Below are 12,973 nucleotides of genomic sequence, written 5' to 3' on the forward strand. Positions count from 1 at the left end.
GTGGAGTGGCAGAGGCAATTAAAACATGTTGAAACCTACTAAGGTTATTTCAAGGATTTATTTTTTTTCCTGCAGCCTCTGGAGGAGGACCCTGAGAAGTTGTACAGTGACTTACCAAAGTTTACAGTGTGTCTGAAGCAGAGTGCAGAAATAGCGACTCCCAGTGATCACTGGGATCAACAGTGATCTTCTCAGTGGCATTGTTTTTTTCTTTCTTTGTGACCTTAGGCTGGCCAAGTCTACGCTGACTCTGATCCCACTGCTGGGGACCCATGAGGTCATCTTTGCATTTATTACTGATGAGCATGCCAGAGGGATGCTGCGCTTTGTGAAGCTTTTTACTGAGCTCTCCTTTGCTTCTTTCCAGGTAGCACTTACACTGTGCCTATGTAGATACGATATTTTTTAACTGCTGTTTGGGAACCTGCTTTCTCTCTCATTCACTGCATGTTCCCTGTTCTTTATATTCCTCAATGTAGCACTAGATATTACAGGTTTATGACAGTGGAAGGGAAGGTATGAGGACTAATTTTTAATAGTCAACTTAGTGTCAGATACTTCTATTTTCAATGTCTTATATTTATTACAATAAACTTGTATTCCTATCCACATATCAATATCTACCTATGGGACACCTCAAAGCAATAACGAAATTCTCTGTGATTCCCTGCAATTGTATAGTGGCATCGCTGAAAGCACATTTTGTGCTTTCTCCAGTGTTTCTGATGCTCCTTAGAAAATCTGTGCTGTGAGAGGTAGCTATCTATCAGCTGTAGCTATCAGCTGTAACTGCATGTGAGGTGGGTGTAGCTTTACTGTGATTTTTATTTAGCTCTTGCCTTAGGTGAGACCATTTCAAAAGAGTCTCTTTGTCTAAAGGAATCATTATTCTTCTAGTTTCCCTGCTCATCAACTCATTCCATATTTATTAAGCATAGAGCTTTATTTGACTGTAAACTGTTCACTTATGAAGTGTTTATAACTTGATACAAGGTAAGGAAAAAGAAGTAGAAAGGAATCTTTAGAAAAAAACCAACAGAGTGAAGAAAACACAAACGTCTTTTTTTTTTTTACCAAAGATCGTGTGCCTTGACACATAGTTTGGTCAAACCTCTCCTTTGCCATCATAGCTGACAGGGACAACAGATTGTCTCTGTCTTTCAGTCTTATATGAGACATTCCAGTGTGGAGCCTCTAGCTCTCTCCAGTTTTGTTTGGAAAAGCAAGGGAACTGCTCTGCTCACTGCTCTTCTGCTCTTTTGTTGATTTCAGGGGCTGATGGTTGCAATTCTCTACTGTTTCATCAATAATGAGGTAAGAAGGATATTAGTTGTTCCAATTTGCCTTATCAGCATCCACTGTAGGAAAAGGAAATTGAAAATGGTCTTGAACAGCTAAAACTGTCCTCATTCAGGACTTTTACTTTTTTTTACAGACCCTCCTTTCTATAGCTGTACAGGATAACTACCCAGACAAATGTTGTTGGAAGGAATTCAGGCAGCATAATTTAGGGCCATTATTTGTAGACATGAAATCTTGCAAGTTGCCTTCCTCACAATTGTATAGTTTGCACTGCTGGAGCTTTTCTTTTATTAAGAATTATAGCTGCTCTTCTTAATCTATCTCATAGTGCTTCTTATTTGTTTGTTTTGATGAATGTGGGAGTAGAGCCGATTTTATTCTGAGAACTCAGCTCAGCTGGCTGGTGAGGTTGGAGAGTGCTCTTGTCTAATGCCCACACAGTTTGGTTTCATTTGGTTTCTCTGTGGACCAGCTATTTGAAGACATAATTGTTCTCTCATTCGGATGGAAGTTCATGAAGTGGTCACCTCTCTTACAGGTTCAGAAGAAATAGAGCCATGAGGTCGAGTTAATTGATTGCATCCTCTGTGGCTTCTGCTGAATCCCAGCCCTCTTGCGGGAAAGGGTGTTGTTCTGTTTAGGCATTGCAGGAATCTCTAGTGTTACCTTCTAAGTGATTATTATTATTCATCATTATTTTAGCCAGGTTTGGAAGGGAAGCAAACACTAGTAATTTGTCAGCACATTATTAGGTTTAATGCACATCAGCGTGATTTACCCTCATGCTAAATCTACTTTTAAACATGTCATGGAAATTCAAGATCACCTTTTGAGAGCCAGGCCTCATCAAGAAATTAGAATCAATGGAAAAATGTTCTGCTTGTGTCATTATGGCCAGACTGAAGTTGAGAGAAAAGCAGCAGGCATCCTGAAGTAAGCCCTGCAGGAGACTGTTCGCTTTAGTAGCTTGTGGGTAAGATTTTGTTTAAAACGTGAATGTGTTAGTTGTACTGCCTACAAAAGTCAGATGTGGGTAGCAGCAGGCTTTACTCAAGCATGAATTAGGGGATATTTGTTTCACATCCCTTGTACAGCTTTACAGGTGTACTTCAATCCTGAAATGCAGCACTGTCTGCTGGTGCATCGGGTATTTCTTTTGATTTGCTTCAGCCTTTGCTCCCACAGCTGGTGTGCAAATAATTTGCTACATATGATACAATGGCAGAGTTACATTATAGCCCAAACTCTGTTACAAGCTCTGAAACAGGGAGGTTCGTTTCATCTGAGGGAACTTACTGTGAAGTAGCCTACCCACATTTCTAGGAGGTCCTCCAAATCTCTTGTTGCTACTGTTCTCTTGCCTTTCTAATGTAATTCATAAAGTCTAACCACAATGTTCTCAGCTTCACAGAAAGCTGACAGGACAATCTAGGATGAATTATTTTGCTTGTTCCAACTCTTGTTAAAAGAAAGGAGAAGGATTTTGTCAAGCTCAGTCATCAGCATCTGTAAAATAGATCAATGTAAAGAGTTTGATTAGGTCAAGTCTCTTTCTTTCCTAAACTATGAGAGATGGTTTTCCTAAACTAAATGAGAAACTGGTTTTCTTCTGACAGACTCTATGTGCCCAAAGACTATCCTTGTTTGCAATATAGTCTATATTTTTATTTTTTCCTGTTACTCACTGATTCTTTTTCCTTAACCATACAGAATGAAAAGGTTTTTTACAAGTCCTGGTGCCAGATCAAGATTAGAAGTGGTATTACTGTCCTTTTCTAGTATCTAATTATGGCAAAACAGTAACATATGTTTGTATTTCGGTCATGTTTCACCTGAAAGATTCTGGATTTTCTCTGAAGCCAACAGCAGGGTCTCATCAGATTGCCTGTTATCATCAGTGTTCTTTGCAAAATGACCTGGACTTAATATGACCAGTTTTTCTGCAGCTAATGTTGCCTTCTGTAAGAAGTATTGTAAAACACAGAGATGCTGCCTCTTGCCAGCAGAATTAGTTTAACCTGGTTCAGGTTTCATTCTGTGTAGTCTTGCTTCTCCTTTTTGCCTCCTTCCTATCTCAATGGAAGTGCCTTTCAGTCTCTTCTACCTTAAAGAAACTGTCCTGACCTTAGGACTCCTGAATATTTTTAATTACTGCCCAGTATTACCTTTTTCTTTTCATTTCTTTTCATTCTGTAATCAGACTATCTATTTAACTCCTTCACCAGTTCAGTTCCATCCCATGTCAGACCTACTTTCCTTTCACTATGATTTGTTCATGAAATTTTTTTTGACAAAGTTTAACTTTTTTTGTACTCAGATTCCAGATTCATTGCCACACCCTCAACATCTTTGCCCATTAGCTGTGTTAAGCTCAGTCAAATACTCTTTGTGAGAAATCATCTCCACCTTTAACTTCCATGACCAACTTTTCCAAGTTGTCATACCTCTTCCCTTTCAAAATACTCTACAGAAGAATTTTCCTTTTTCTCCTTTCTCATGGGAGCTTTGTTTTTGAGTCCCTTTTCCCAGTATAGCTTATTTCTGGGGAATCTTATCCATACATGGAAGTTACTAGGCTAATTGTTCTCCTGAATGATCTGGAGATGAAGCTCTGCTCAGGAGCTGCCTCTTTACAAAACTAATCTTACTCTCTTCCCTTGTTCATACATTCACAGTCATCTAAGTAAAAACTCAGTTCATCTGGCATGGCAGAGCTCCTCTTTACCCTTTTCCTAATGTCTAGAGAGAAAACAAATATTCTGTCATTCAGATCCATTCCGAAGACATCATCTCTGATACAGTCTTTTGTTCACATCTTCTCATCCACTTCATCTCAATCTTGCAGGCTATTTGTATCATAGCTCTAGGACACAGCCTGTCATGTCCAGCCAGACTGAAGATTCATTTCCTTCCATTGACTGATTCTAAGATAACCATTTCTATCACTCATTGACTTATTCTATCAGTAAATACATTCATGCTTTCTGCCTGTAAATGTCTGCAACTTTTTCCCATTTTATTAAACCAGCTGTTTTCCATGCCCTCAAAAGGTACCAAGTACTGAGGTTGCAATATAGTCAATTCTTTTGCCAAGAGTATAGTCCCTGTATGTCATTTTTTCCTCTTCTGTCTTTACCATGCTGTTCCCCTTCATTCTTCTGTGCCAAACTATCCCAGACATGCTGTTGTCTTTTGCTGTCTTTATGCAGCTTTTCACACAGTGACCCACAGTTACCACAGTAAAATACAAGCTTCTGTCTCAGCCCCTTTCCTTGTGTCCCATGTGGTTGTGATACCAGAGGGACAGATTCCATTGTCAGAAATGCAGAGATGCAGCTGTTTCCCACCAGGACAGTATTTGTTACAAGGGCTGTAGCCCAGAGCTGACAAGCGCTGCTAGAGGTAGTCACCAAGGGAAGACAGTTGGTTATGTAAGGCTTTGCTTCTTATTTAGGACTTCCTTCTAGGTTCACTATTTCACAATGGACAAGCAGAGAAAACAGCTGTTTCCTTAGGAAGTTTCCCTGAGAGTATAAAGGTTTCAGCAGCCTGGGTGTGATGACAAACCTGCGCTGGAACTGCCGTCAACTGATTTAGTCTCTCAGCTGTCAGTACCAGACCCTAAAAGGGAAGAAAAAGGAACTCTCAACCCACCTATAGTGAACTTATTTTCAGGCTGAAGTACACACCATAATGAATTGATTACTGTAGTTGTACTCCTGCCTTTTTTTAGAGTAAAAAAGCTTCAATTTTATGTCCTCTGCCTTGTGTGTTAAAAGCTAATGGAGGTTCTTACTTCAGTCAAGTGGCAAGAACTTTGTCTATGGAACAGGAAGGTCTAAATTCTGTTCTCATTTAGCAGTTACAAGACCTTGGATAAACTTCTGAATGAGTACAGAGGTGTAAAGAAGGAGGTGAGGAGCACGCCCATATCTGAAATAAAAAAAATAAATTCACGCATATAGTTAAATTTAAATTTATTTACAGGATATAAGCTCCCCACCAATTTAAAGGTTCGGTATCGGTTGAGACAAAGATCAAGCTCACGCACTAGCCCTTGACAAAAAATGATAATCCAGATTATCATACACTCACCTCAATCAGGCTGGGGGTTCCCTTTCTCGTCTTGATTGTTTTCACTAAGGTACCATAAAAGGGGGGATTCCCATTCTCCCTTTTAACCTTGCCAGGGGGTACCTTTACCAGGTGGGGGTTCCCATGCTCACCTGGTCAACCTTGCCTAGGAATCCCCTAGACCAAGGGGGACACCTCCTCAGGCCACTGCCACAAGGTAACTCCAACATGGCCACTGCAAAGCCCCCCTTTTAAAACTGCAAAGCCCCTTGTGAAACCCTAGCCAGTGATGACTGTGGTCAATCATAGTCATCTCGGCTTCTCATTGGCTGCTGGCCAACTTCCTGGGTGTAACTGAGTCCTGACCAGCTAGACAAGTCTGGACTAGCCCAGGTCGCAACAGCTTAGCTGGGGGGAGGAAATCCCTGCCACAAGAGGTAACGCAGTTTAACCCAAAACTTAAGACTGGATGAGCATATTTTGTAGCTTTGAAAAAAGATAGTATCTGGAGTGAGATACTGTAATTACTATTCATAAATGGAGAGGAGAATCATAGAATGTCTTATGTTGGAAGGGACCTTAGACATCATCTAATCCAATCTCCCTGCCATAGGCAGGGGTACCCCTAACAGAGACCTTGCTCAAGGCCTCATACAACCTGGCCTTGAACACCTACAGGGAAGGGGCATCCACAACCTCTCTGGGCAATCTGTTCCAAAGTCTTGCCACCCTTGTACTGAAGAATTTCTTCCTAAGATCCAATCTAAACCTATTCTCCTTCAATTTAAATCCATTTGCCCTCATCCTGTTGCTGGACACTCTTGTAGAAAGTGCTTCCCCAGCCTTCCTGCAGGTTGTATTAGAAATAGTGTAACCAGCAGGAGTAAGGAGATGATTGTCCCTCTGTACTTGGCACTGATGAGGCCACACCTGGAGTATTGTGTCCAGTTTTGGCACCTCAATAAAAGAGAGATATCAAGGTGCTGGAGCAAGTGCAGAGGAGGGCAACAAAGCTGGTGAAGGGCCTGGAGAATAAATCTTAAGAACAATTGAAGGAGATGGGCCTGTTAAGTTTGAAGAAGAGGAGGCTGAGGGGAGACCTCATCACTCTCTGCAGCTACCTGAAAGGACATTGTAGAGAGGTTGGTGCTGGTCTCTTCTCACAGGTAATTAATGATAGAACAAGAGGGAATGGCTTCAAACTGCAACAGGGGAGGTTTAGACTGGACATTAGGAAAAATTTTTCACAGAAAGAGTAGTCAGACACTGGAATAGGCTGCCCAGGGAGGTGTTTGAGTCTCCATCCCCGGAGGTGTTTAAGAGACGGGTAGATGTTTCGTTGAAGGACGTAGTTCAGTGGTGTTCATAAGGCTAGGAAGAGGTTGGACTCAATGATCCTGAAGGTGTCTTCTAGCTGAAACTGTTCTATGATTCTTTGATTCTATGATTCTAATTCAGGCATTGGAAGGCAGCTATAAGGTCCCCCCAGAGTCTTCTCTTCTCTAGGCTGAACAATCCCAGCTCCCTCAGCCTATCCTTATAGCAGAGGTGCTCTAGTTCCTGGATCATCTTTGTGGCCCTCCTCTGAACTCGTTCCAACAGATCCATATCCCTCTTATGGTGAGGACACCAGAACTGGACGCAGTATTTGAGGTGGGGACTCACAAGAGCAGAGTAAAGGTGGAGAATCACCTCTCTTGACCTGCTGGCTACGTTTCTCTTAATGCATCCCAGGATGCGGTTGGCCTTCTGGGCTGCATGAGCGCACTGCCGGCTCATGTTGAGCTTCTCGTCTATCTAAACACCCGCTAGTGCTTCTCTTCAGGGCTACTCTCAACCCACTCTGTACCTAGTTTATATTTGTGCCTGGGATTGGCCCAACCCAGGTGCAGGACCTTGCACTTTGACTTGTTGAAGCTCATGCAGTTTGCACTGGCCCATTTCTCAAGCCTATCAAGGTCCCTTTCGATGGCATCCCCTCCCTCCAGTGAGTCCACCGCATCACACCAGTGTTGTCAGCAAACTTGATGAGGGTGCACTCGATGCCACTGTCCATGTCACTGACAAAGATGTCAGTTTCGACCCTTTGTGGTTTATACTTCTGTGTTTGATTTTGGCCAGGAGTTCCTTGTTCATCCATATAGTTCTCCTGGTGTTTTTGCCAGATTTCTTCCTTTTAGGGATGCAGTCCCTTTGAGCTTGGAGGAGATGATCCTTGAAAGTCAACCACCTTTCCTGGGCTCCCAAGTCCTCCAGGGCTTTGTCCCAATGGTATGCTACCAAGGAGATTCCTGAAAAAAAGTACAGTTTTTAATATGCATAGTTGTTGGGTTTTCAATTCTGAATCTTTATTTTTGTATGGAATAATAAAATCCCCCAAAAATATTGAAACAATCAAAAATAATTCAAGACATAATATTGTTTAAATCAAACCAGAAGTGAAAACCGAAGTCTTAAGAACACCTGTGGTGACAGTATTGAGCAGAAAGCCAGTCATTTCATGTCTGGTAAGCAAAATCAACTTTATTGTTAGTACTAGTAGGGTGTAGAGTACATTCAGTATTGCAGCTGAATACAATTTAGAGTATAATAATGAAGATAAGATTTCCTGGTGCATAGAAGAGCTTTATTTCTACAAGTACATGTGAATGCTGTCATCATTTTAAATACAGAATACCCTACAATGGACTAATGAGATAATTGGATAATTTGAAGCAGTAATATTGCAGGTTTAAAACACTGCCAGCTTTTCTCATTAGTATGATATCTCTGTTTTTTCCTTGATCTTTTCTAATGGAGTCATTTAAAGATCTGATTAGTTCTGCATTCATTTCTTTTGTTACCTTCTTTGTTTCTGTTAGGTTCAGATGGAGTTTCGGAAAAGCTGGGAGCGCTGGAGATTGGAACATTTGTATGTCCAGAGAGACAGCAGTATGAAACCTCTGAAGTGTCCGGCCAACAGCATCAGTAGTGGAGGCACAGTAGGCAGTAGTGTGTACGCTGCCACTTGTCAGGCCACATTCAGCTAAGATTTCTGCAGGTGAATCAGACTGAGAACAATGAACTGTTTAATATAGCTGAAAACCCTTAAATACCCAAGCAAGTGGCTTAAGTATGTCATCTCCAGCAAGAAACTTAAGCATATGCTGCTCATTGCCTGTAGGCTGCTGGACAAAGGTTTCTAGGGAAAGCAATCTGCTAATGTAATCAACACATCAGGGGAAAAATTGATCACACCTAATGTAAGTTAAGAGGGTTTCTTCCTATTTGCACACAAGGCCTCCAGGTGTCCAATACTTAAGTGTAGCATTGATCCAGTCTGAAACCACAGGGTCAATGGCTTGTTACTGTTGAGTGGGTGAGGTGAGTGATCAACTGATTAAATTACTAGGATACAGAATATGATTACTGGCAAAAAATACATTTAGACCTTTATGGTGACAAGGTAAGGTGCTATCAACAGTTTTAGAAAAAAAGAGCTTAGTGGGACACAACGTGCGTTTTAGGGGAGTTTTGTAGTAAGAGTTTCCCAAATCTAAAGTTGAAGATACACTTACCTGTTTTCTGGGTAGGGGAAGAACAGCATCCTGAAGGTCTACCAATACAGCAGGTAGCATAGTGTACATTTCTGAATGCTCTTTTCAAGCCTCACTGGAAAAAGAAACAAATCAAAACAAAAATCCAAACCCAGTATGTGGTAGGAACCTCATCTGCTGTTAATAGGTGCTTGTCACCTCTGACGACATGGATGGAAATATCCCCTGAATGCACAGCCCTTTCGTTTGTTCTAGTACTCTGCCTTTCCAGCTGGCACACCACGTGCTAAACAGAGGCATGAGAATGACTTGTGTTTCAAGAAGGGACTTTTCCTTTCTAAGCTCTGCTTCTTGTTGGGTGCAGACACACAGAAGTCGGCTTGCGGCCACAGCTGGCCTTAGCAGGCTTCACCTGCTTGGAGGAAAAGTCGGTAGTTTCACGGCGTGGGCGTGTTTGTGTTTCTCCTCCAGCCCGGTTCGCCTTCTCCAAATCCGTGCTCGGGGCAGGCGGCGGGTTCAGCACGCGGGACAGCTCCCGGGGGGCTGCTCTTCCTCCTCCTCCTCCTCTTCGTCGCCACCAGCGGAATTCAAAAAAATCCTTACCCCTCGAAAAAAAAAAATAAACAAACCAAAGAAACATATCCTAAATTCAAGGGGCTTTTGTCTGTTTAAAACGGCTAATTATGTTACCCTCCCTGAGGTCTGCAGGAGTTGCTGGGGAAAAACAGAGGTACCTTTACAAGCAGGATGTGATCCATCACATCTTTTAATAACAAGCTTTACATAGCTTTACTCAGCTGTTATTCGGGCTCCCTTTACAACAAAGAGGCAAGGTGCCAAAGACTAGCTCTGAGAATATCCCTGTCCATAGACTTCTAACAAGTAACTTCCAGGGCATAGCAGATTGCTCAGCAGAGAGAGGAAGAAGAAAAAAAAACAAACCACAATAAAAAACTATTTTCAAGTCTCTCTTTGCACTTGAATTCACAGCCCGCATTGCCAAGAAAGTAGGCTAGGTATTCCGGGATGTAATTCAGCATCTTTCCTGCCTGAAGCTAGATTGCTTTGCATGGCATTATTTAATCATTGTATTAGAATCCAGATTGCCAACAGGTTGGATTAGTTTTGCAATCATCAGGTTAGAATTGAATCAGAGCAGATGTGTTGCCTTCTGCTATAATGCTTATAATTGAGCTCTGGGGGGGGAAAGTCAGACATGTTTGTAGAAATCCACCACAGTTCTCAGGCTGGCTTACGTATGTTTAGCATGCTGGCTTCCACGTGGGCCGTTTCGCGGATTTCCTAACATCAGTTGCAGAGCTGCTTTTGGAATGAAGCACCTCAGTCTTCTGTAAATTTAATAACTAGCTTCTGTGTTGTGTGACCATCAATACAATACCTACCACATGCAAATGTTAACTGCTGTCCTAAGATTTAATTAATTAGCTTCTTGTATGTAGAGTATGTTTCATGTTTCTAATTAACACCTACCCTTAAGTGCTTTGAATAGGAAAAGACTGATAACAGATGAATGACAGATGAAATTTACAGCTGTATGATGGCACACATTGGAGGGAATAAATTCACTCACGAATATTCAGGAGTGGCTGCTAGTTTTCCAGGGCCCTGCTTTTTCGTGTGCCAACCTGCAAAAAAAGCATCTGCTACTTGTGTAGCTACTAGCAAGATGATAATTTTGCTGTGACAACAGGAAGTTAGAAGTGCTTTAACTCACCATTATGCTGGAAAACCTATACAAATGAAACAAATGAAAGAGATGTATAAGTAGAGAGTATTTACATATGTGGTAACAAACCTGTACTTCAGTTGCTGTCACAAGACTCTTTCAACAGTTTGATGTGCTTTTGAGTTACTAGGCTTGTCTTGTCCCTCCTAGTCACTGAAGAACTGAGGGCTTTGGGCCCACAAGAATAGCTCCAGCACCAGAGGCCAAACTTACCTTTGTAACTTCTGCCTTGTCAGACTCAACAAGAAAAATAAGATGGCAAAGTGAGATCTTAGCCAAGCAGAGGGTTGTGGTGGTGGTTTTTATCTTTACCTCTCTGATTAAGCTCTTGCTTCTTCAAATCTTTTGAAATCCCTCTAAGTACTGAGGGAACAACTGAGTGAAAATAATTGCCACCAAAGCAGAATTACAGTAATCACGTTTTGCAAAATACTTTCAGAAAGGCCTAAACACCAATTTCTTTGTCATACTTTATCTACTTCAGTAAAACTTTTTACAAGCCTTTGTTGTTATTCATGCCATCTCTGTTTCAGAATTTATAACATGCATTTATTTGAGTGTCATGAAATAAGCAAAGCAACACAAAGCACTGGAACAGATGAACCGTATGAATTTTTATTTCTCGTGCCTTTCGACTTAATCCTCGCTTACTGTGGGAACTTGCTTCATGAAGCATTAAATAGAACAGTCTATAAATTCACCTGGACATAATGTAACTAAGAGTTTATAGCAAATGAAAACTCTGTTTCCAGCATTGCTGCTACAAACTTTTATAATATCGTGGATGTTATCTTATATTTAATATTTATTTGCATGTATTTCCTTGTTTTTAAAAAAAACCCACCAAATCTAACTGTACAAGATGTCAGATTATCAACTCCCCATAAATATTACACTTATTTTTATCCTTGTAAATAAAGTTTCAACTCACAAAATTCCATCCCTTCCTGGTGTTTTTACTTTAAGTATCACCTGGCTACTTCTTACTCGGTAATTAGAAGAACACTTTCTAAAAATGGGAGGACTCGGGAGGACTTGGGAAGACTCAGAGTTCATGGTTCTTCCAAAAAAGCAAAGCTTTACATTTGCAATTTTACGTCCACTACAAAAAGACCTTTGAACTTGCAGAGACTATGTTAATCAAAACCAAAATGCAGCATGTTATTTGTATAGAGTCAGAAGGAATCAGAATTGTGAGAACTCTGAGGGGTTTTTATCAGAGGATAGTGGAAGATGTGCAAATTCAAAAATTCTGTGCTTGACTGTAAACAGCAGCATTTGGAATTTATACAAAAGAGCAATACTGGAAGCTAAGAGAATGCTCTGGAGAGCTACTAAGAGATGTTTAGTAGTGTTAAACCTATTACTTGTGCTTTAATCTACTATTTTTCTTTCCAGTCCAATTAAATACAATAAAGGACACTTTGGCTTCCTCAAACAATGATGGAACATGGGGTAAGTCAAGCCTGGACAGCACGTGTAACTTAAATTAGAAAAGGCATAATGAAACAGGATCTGAAAGACCAATGCGTGACTTTTCTTCTCAACTCAGTCCTCGCAGGCGTAAGTTCTACCAGCGGCTCTTCACTATGACTCAGTATTAATGATTTGATTTAATGCAACAATCTATAATAGCAGTCGATCATAGAAGAAGTATTCTTGGCAGTCTGTGGGATGATAATGAGAAGCATCATCAGATGTGCTGTGCTAGAAGGACTGAATGCGAGGACAGGGCAGATCCCTTCCCTCTGAGGGTCTCTTGCATTTCCACATCTGCTTGCACCCTCATCCTATTTTTTTTCCAAATGATGGTTAAAGAAAAACATGTATTACCTGCCAGGAATAGCAGTAAGTCTTTTTGGCTTACATTACAAATGATGAAAGCAGTCATATGAAGTATATGGGCAACATGCATTAAATTTAGAAGTTTGCTGAAAGACAGGGGCAAAAACAGAAGCAGACACCTACTTTTGGGTATACTGATGGCTTTTCTCCCGAAGGAGGATTCCAGCCAGCGCTAGGAAGAAAAGCAGTTGGCCATTCAACTAAAAGTGTCGTCAGACCCCCTCGCCTGATATGGCCAGTGGCAAAGGTCAGTCAGGGGCTGGAACTCACCGGGTGACCCCTTTCACAGCTGGGGCCAGGCCCTGCTCCCGTTGTCCGCCTTCCCCCCCCGGCCAATGAAAGACCAGCGCTCAGCACACTTTGCTACGGCTTTATTCGGGACCGCGTGAGACCGGCAGTAAGGCAAGCGGCGTTTTGCATAGAAGTAACCCCCTTCATCCTCCTCCTCCTCCTCCTACTCTACCGGCCC

General features: G+C 41.5%; 1 protein-coding gene across 1 annotated transcript in view; it reads left to right on the forward strand.

Annotated features, from left to right (window-relative positions):
• GLP1R (glucagon-like peptide 1 receptor) overlaps positions 1-8,427 on the forward strand; it is a 30,319-nt gene extending 21,892 nt beyond the window's left edge. The window contains exons 8-10 of the mRNA XM_009868775.1: positions 229-367; positions 1,273-1,314; positions 8,238-8,427. Of these exons, the coding sequence (XP_009867077.1) occupies positions 229-367; positions 1,273-1,314; positions 8,238-8,405 (349 nt within the window). The 3' untranslated portion in view covers positions 8,406-8,427. The remainder of the gene's footprint in view (positions 1-228; positions 368-1,272; positions 1,315-8,237) is intronic.
• Positions 8,428-12,973: the final 4,546 nt, after the last annotated feature.

The sequence above is a fragment of the Apaloderma vittatum genome, unplaced genomic scaffold (assembly GCF_000703405.1).
Source record: "Apaloderma vittatum isolate BGI_N311 unplaced genomic scaffold, ASM70340v1 scaffold11534, whole genome shotgun sequence".
NCBI classification, from domain to species: domain Eukaryota; kingdom Metazoa; phylum Chordata; class Aves; order Trogoniformes; family Trogonidae; genus Apaloderma; species Apaloderma vittatum.